Source organism: Suncus etruscus, chromosome 5 (assembly GCF_024139225.1).
Source record: "Suncus etruscus isolate mSunEtr1 chromosome 5, mSunEtr1.pri.cur, whole genome shotgun sequence".
Taxonomy (NCBI): Eukaryota; Metazoa; Chordata; class Mammalia; order Eulipotyphla; family Soricidae; genus Suncus; species Suncus etruscus.
Genome location: NC_064852.1, coordinates 109,739,943 through 109,746,433, shown reverse-complemented (window position 1 = coordinate 109,746,433; position 6,491 = coordinate 109,739,943). Strand labels below are relative to the sequence as shown.

The 6,491-nt window shown below is 54.8% G+C and overlaps 1 protein-coding gene across 1 annotated transcript; it reads left to right on the top strand.

The window, feature by feature from the left end:
• The first annotated feature begins 682 nt into the window (after positions 1 to 682).
• On the top strand, positions 683 to 5,687 carry DUSP28 (dual specificity phosphatase 28). Its single transcript, XM_049772895.1, has 5 exons — positions 683 to 1,075; positions 1,484 to 1,593; positions 2,778 to 2,909; positions 4,783 to 4,844; positions 5,539 to 5,687. The coding sequence occupies exons 1-5, from the start codon at positions 683 to 685 to the stop codon at positions 5,685 to 5,687; spliced, it is 846 nt and encodes a 281-aa protein (XP_049628852.1).
• Positions 5,688 to 6,491: the final 804 nt, after the last annotated feature.

The window sequence follows — 6,491 nt, the reverse complement described above, 5'->3', positions numbered from 1 at the left end:
CCTTCCAACAGAGAACACTCTGCATGTGTTAAATGAAGGAGACGAAACTAGAGATGCGGTTTGCTTTTGTTAAAACAAGAAGGAAACTGCAGTTGCACAATCCTCAAAGTATACCATGCTCCGGACAAGGGAACCCCACACATATACAAGAAAAAAGTCTGAAAAATCGGCCAACGTTTAATAATAGCTTTATTTAAAAAAAAAAAAAAAGTCATGTTGACGTGAGAAAATCAAAGGTATAATTTACCCAGAGGCTTTTTTTTTTTAGCAGCAGTTAACAAAAAAATAACCACAGAACTGCGGGGACGAACACCCAGTACACATCGCCGCGGAGGAAGCGGTAAAGGACCAGGCAGATAATCCTCTGCACAGCGCCTAGGCTGGAAAAACGCAAAAGCCCTCTGCCCCTGACCGCCCTCTGCGTGCAGAGCACTGGTGCTCAAAGAACAGGACCGGGCGGGTTGTCACAAGTCCTTGGGGTCGTATCAAGGAGCCAGGGCCAGAACCGCGCGGGCCTAACCTTCCGCCCCGCCCACCTCCCAGCGGCCAATAGGAGCCAGCTAACGGCCAAGCTCCTAGCCAATAGCCGCCCGCGCTCGCAGCCACCCGCCAATGAACGGGCGGCCCGAGTCTTGTAGGCGGGCCCAGCCGGCTCCCCGTCAGGTGCCGGGAGGGGCCGGCCATGGAGTCCGGAGCGACCGTGCACCGAGAGGCCGTCGCCTCGGCGCCCCTGCCGTTCGTGTGCGTCGCTCCTCGGCTCTTCCTCGGCAGCGCGCGCGCCGCGGCCGGGCCAGAACTGTTGGCGAGCGCAGGCGTGACCCTGTGCGTCAATGTCTCGCGCCAGCAACCGGGGCCGTGCGCGCCCGGCGTGGCCCACCTGCGCGTGCCCGTGTTCGACGACCCGGCCGAGGACCTGCTGGCTCACCTGGAGCCCACCTGCGCCGCCATGGAAGCGGCGGTGCGCGCCGGCGGGGCCTGCCTCGTCTACTGCAAGAACGGCCGCAGCCGCTCGGCCACCGTCTGCACCGCCTACCTCATGCGGCACCGCGGCCTCCGCCTGGCACCCGCCTTCCAGGTGGGTGGGCCTCCCGGTGGGCGGGACCTCCCGGGGCTGGGGATGCTGAAAGGCCCTTGCACTGGGGCGGGTCTTCCTGTCAACGGAGCCAATGCTTCGTGACAGGTCTTCCTGGAGGGGAGGGGCCTCGTTGGGGGCGGGCCCCTGGAGGGCGGGGCTTATGTATGAGGCGGGTCTTTCTGTCAGCTGAGCCAATTCCTGGGGAGGATCTCCCAGGTGGGCGGGGATTGAGCTTCGGGGAGGGTCTTCCTAGAAGGGCGGGGCCTTGCCTTGGGGCGGGCTTCCGCGAAGGGCGGGTCTTTCTGTCAGCCGAGCCAACGCTTCGGGGAGTCGCCCTCCTTCGATGAGGGACCTCCCGGCCGGCTGGAAATTCTGAGCTCGGGTTTTAACCTAAAACTCTCCTTGCAGACAGTCAAGAGCGCCCGCCCGGTAGCTGAGCCCAATCCAGGTTTCTGGTCTCAGCTCCAAAAGTACGAGGAGGCCCTGCAAGCCCAGGGCCACCTGCCCCGGGAGCCCTGGTGTGAGCACTGATGGTCAACCTAGGGCAGGGGTCTGCAACCTTTTAAGACATAACGAGCCACTTGGACTAGTTTCCGAAGGGAAAAAACCTGGGAGCCGCAAAAGCATTGCAACATTTAAAACAAATACAGTACTGATTACATTGTTTCTTTTTTTGATTACGTTGTTTCTTATCTTAATGCTATATAGATACAGGATCGTGCAATTAGCTATCGATCTGAAGAAAAAAAAGTTTTTCACTTAACAATGTAAAATACATTTGTGCAAATTAGTAACTAATTAAAACATTTAATTTACCTGTTTAATGAGATTTTTGCTCCTGAACCTCAGTGCACATCAGGGCTGTAAGACGTTACATTTTCAAACAGGTTTGTAAGCTATCATCTGTGAGGCGTGATACATATTTGTTTTTAATATAATGTTGGAGAAGACCTGCTCACATACATATATAAATAAAAAATGTAAATAATTTATTAAAAATATTTTATAGGGGCCGGAGAGATAGCATGGAGGCAGGGCATTTGCCTTGCATGCAGAAAACGGTGATTTGAATCCTGGCATCCCATATGGTCCCCCGAGCATGCTAGGAGCGATTTCTAAGCATAGAGCTGGGTGTAACCCCTGAGCACTGCCAGGTGTGACCCAAAAACAAAAACAAAAAAATTTTTATATATAATAGCCACAACTTTCCTACAGTGTCACCTTACAAAAGGACCTGTCTCCGATGCTTAACCAACAACAAAAATTACTATCTGTTCTTTTATTTTTATTTATTTATTTATTTATTTTTGCTTTTTGGGCCACACCCGGTGACGCTCAGGGGTTACTCCTGGCTATGCGCTCAGAAGTTGCTCCTGGCTTGGGGGACCATATGGGACGCCGGGGGATCGAACCACGGTCCGTCCTAGGCTAGCGCTGGCAAGGCAGACACCTTACCTCTAGCGCCACCGCCCAGCCCCTAGTTCTTTTATTTTTTTAACCTGGCTGCTGTTTTTTCTCTTTCAAGACTCTTGTTCTCCACTCACTGTACTGGCTTGACTGTGTAACAGTCACACTACAAACCCTCTCTTTATCTTATTCCAGTCCTCTCTGTCTTTTTTCTTATCCCTTTTTTCTCTTATTTGCTTTTTTTATTATTATTTTTCAGTGTCCCCTTTGTCAGCACTCCTCTTTTCCCTCACAGCAGTCTCCTCCTCCCCAGCACTGAGGTGCACGCTTATCGTGCCCTCAGTGACATCACACTCTGTGATGTGAGGGAGGAGGCTGACGCCAAGTTGATGGCATCCTGCCACACAGAGCGTCAGAGACTGCAGAGGTAAGTGATACCACTCCCCACCTCCTGCTATCGGCCCTGCTGTCAGGGCAAAGCTACAAAAGAGCGGTATGCGGCTCTGGAGCAACAGGTTGCTGACACCTAGCCTATGGAATACTCTAAAGCAGGGCCTCCATAGAAAATGGGCAAGGAGGGGCCGGAGAGATAGCATGGAGGTAAGGCATTTGCCTTTCATGCAGGTCATCGGTTCGAATCCCGGCGCCCCATATGGTCCCCCGTGCCTGCCAGGAGCAATTTCTGAGCCTGGAGCCAGGAATAACCCCTGAGCACTGCCGGGTGTGACCCAAAAACCACAAAAAAAAAAAAAAAAAAGAAAGAAAGAAAGAAAGAAAATGGGCAAGAAGCATGAAGCAGCTGTGTCTCTCTGAACCACAGGGCTAGGGAGGGGTCTCTTCCCACTTGAGGTATGCAGGAAGCTGGAAGCCTCGGCCTCTTTATTTCATTACACGGGAAAGTCTTTTACTGCAGTAATGGCTGCTGTGGACAATGCTGGGACTGCTGGTCAGCATTGTGCCCGCCTCATGTCCAGTCAGCACCATCCCAGGTTCCAGACTGGTCACTGTTGGAAAGTAAGACCACACCACATGTGAGCAGCCTCTGGGCAACCCACCTTCACTCCAGAAGCCACAGCGCATGGTGGTTCCCGGATGCATCTCCCAGGGACCCCCGTAGCCTACCCCCGTAGCATACTGACCATCTGCTCCTAGAGGACGGGGAGGAGACTGTGCTAGCCTGAGCCTCAAATTCCGGCTGCTGGGACATTTCCAGATAAAGGCTGAAGGTGGTGCTGTGTGGTCTCATTTCTTTTCCACCCCTCTGCCCTGCCAGAGCCTTCACACTGGCCAACCCAGACATTGGGTTGGACGCAGCAGAAACAGACCATGATTCTACATCCCGGACTCTGAGCAGCAGTAAAGTCCCCTCTCTGTGAAGGGCCCTTAAGACCAGAGGAGCTGGGCCCAGAGAGATAGCACAGCAGCGTTTGCCTTGCAAGCAGCCAATCCAGGACCAAAGGTGGTTGGTTCGAATCCCGGTGTCCTATATAATCCCCGTGCCTGCCAGGGGCTATTTCTGAGCAGACAGCCAGGAGTAACCCCTGAGCAACGCGCCAGGTGTGACCCAAAAACCAAAAAAAAAAAAAAAAAAAAGACCAGAGGAGCTGGAAGTGCCTCAGTCTCCCTCAAGGTACACAGAGCCCCCAGGAGGCATAGGGACATCAGAGAAGGGAAGCTGAGTGAGGCCCCTGCTCCCTGGTCACTCCCCCCACCTCTAATGAAGGCTTGCCCACAAGCCACAGATGGAGCCCAACCCAGTGCTACCCTGATGCCTCAGAGAGAGACACAGGGTCACTCCAGCTCCATCCAAAGAACCAGCCCCCCAAGCACACAACCAGGAACAGCTCCCCACCAGAACACCACCTTCTGGAAGCCTGACTCTGAACCAATCTCACAGTGAGACTAGAGACCTACTCTCCTTGGAGCCAAACCCACAGTGAGGCTGGACATTCCCACCATCACCCTAGAACCAAACTTCAGTGAGGCTTGGGACTTGCTCCCTTTACTGGCAGGACATCCAGACTGCTTCAGAAGGCCCAGGGTCATGTCCCAGAGAACTGTCCTCCCTCTGTCCCTGTCCGGGCCCCTGCCACACTCTGCCCTTATCCCACAGGCTTGCTCATACACACACCCCTGCCTGAGTGCAGTGTGCGTGGTGGGGCTGCCTGCAGGCACCCACCGATGGAGTAGCACATGGCTGTGACCCTCCCAGGCTGCACAGCAGGGCACTCACTGATGGAAAAGTAAGGACCAGCATCCTGCTGAGGGGGATGCCCTCAAACCCCGCTTCCTGTGTGCAGATCTGCCCGGGAAGAATACCTAGGACTCCCCAGCAGGGAGGGCCGAGACCCAAAGGGCCCCTGTAGGGGAGGAAGAAAGCAGGGATGAGGGTAAGGGGTGCCAAACCCCTGCCCTCTGCACCATGGATGACTTGCATAAACATATCTGTGTGTGGAGGACCACAGCGCAGTGTGCGCCTATATCTCCTGCTCAGCAGCCTTCAGCCAGCCACACTGCAGAGGACTTCAGCAGGGCTGGGTCACTCAGGCTGCAATTGCCAGGAAAAGTGCAGAGGCCATATTTGCCACATGCTGTCATTCTGACACCTTGCTGGGAGTGGAGTGTGCGGTCTAGGATATACTCTGAGCTGACTTGTTTCCCCAGGACCCAGCTTGTTTTTGTTGTTGTTGTTTGTTTTGAGGCCACAACCAGCGGTGCTCAGGGCTGACTCCTGGTTCTGCCCTCAGGAATCATTCCTGGAAGTGCTTGGGCTCATACAGGATGCCAGGAGTGGAAACAGGATCAGCTGCGTGCAAGACAAATGCCCTTCCACTGCCCTATTGCTTTGCCTAGAGGACCTGGCTTCATTAATCAAGTGATTTGTTCAAGGAAGGGACCACGGCAGTGTTGCTCAGGGCGCTCTGGACTCTGACTCAGGCTTTCTTTGCACGGTTCTACTGTAGTGAATACATGAACTTGACCTACTCTGGTCCTTCTGACAGCCACACCTACTGTAGCTTCCATAAGGTGCTGGAAACTTGGAGCTCCGCTTCCAGCCCAGAGCAGAGAGGGCCAGGCAGCAGCCTGGCGCATCCCCTCTGCATGGGCGAAGCGGACGCCCTGGGGTCCAGAAAAAACGGCCTTGCCCCCCACTTCCAACCTCTGCTTCCAGCAAGAAGGAACAAACAAGCCACGCCTGCTCTGAGTACAGGCATCCTGCACAGATGTGCTCGCAGGCCGAGTCCACAGACCTTTGTACACAGATTTCTAACCACATGGAGACATGCACGGGCGTGTGCGGGACATCTGCATTCTGGCAGCCGCGCAGATAGACTCAGAGACATTGGATCCCACTGGTGTGAACCCTAGATTCCATCTAAATTGGAGCAGGTTTGAATGGGCTCCCAGCTACCACATAGACCTCGGGGCTCAGGAGTCCCTGAGAATCATTCCCTCCTCCCTGAACACAAGACCCAGCGATCCAGCCACACACAATGTGTAGCAGGACCAGTCACTCGCCCATAGCGAGAGCTCAGGAAGCAGCGATCAGGGATCATGACAACCGAGTTGGGCGCTGGCCCGTGGGCAGGGCATAGCATGCACACTGTCCACAGCTCCTCATTCCCTGGTGCTGGTCAGACTCCCCAGACATACCACACCCCCTACTGGTGCCTCAAGACTGTGAGTCTTTGGGCGGGATTGATAGTACAAGCAGGTAGGGCAAAGCAGCCCACCTGGGACTGACCTGGGTTAGGTCCCTGACATCCCATAGGGTCCCCCTGCTAGGAATGAATCGTAAGCGCAGAGCCAGTAACCCTGAGCACCGCAGGGTGTGGCCTCAAAACAAAAAGACCGTGGACCCTTCGAGGCTCCGCTACCCCCAGCGCACAGCGCTCTGTGGTCACCGTCCTGCATGCCACCCGAGAAGCAGCTTCCCAGACTCAAGCCCTGGGGTTCCTAGCCTCAGCACAGCTTCCAGCACGGGTTCCTGCAGCCCCGTTCGCGCCCC

Excerpts from the sequence above, each read along its gene's own strand:
- DUSP28 (XM_049772895.1), top strand. The coding sequence starts at position 683 with ATGGAGTCCGGAGCGACCGTGCACCGAGAGGCCGTCGCCTCGGCGCCC. Across the intron at positions 1,594-2,777 it reads CACCTGCCCCGGGAGCCCTG|CAGTCTCCTCCTCCCCAGCA; the intron begins GTGTGAGCACTG and ends TTTCCCTCACAG. Across the intron at positions 2,910-4,782 it reads GAGCGTCAGAGACTGCAGAG|ATCTGCCCGGGAAGAATACC; the intron begins GTAAGTGATACC and ends TCCTGTGTGCAG.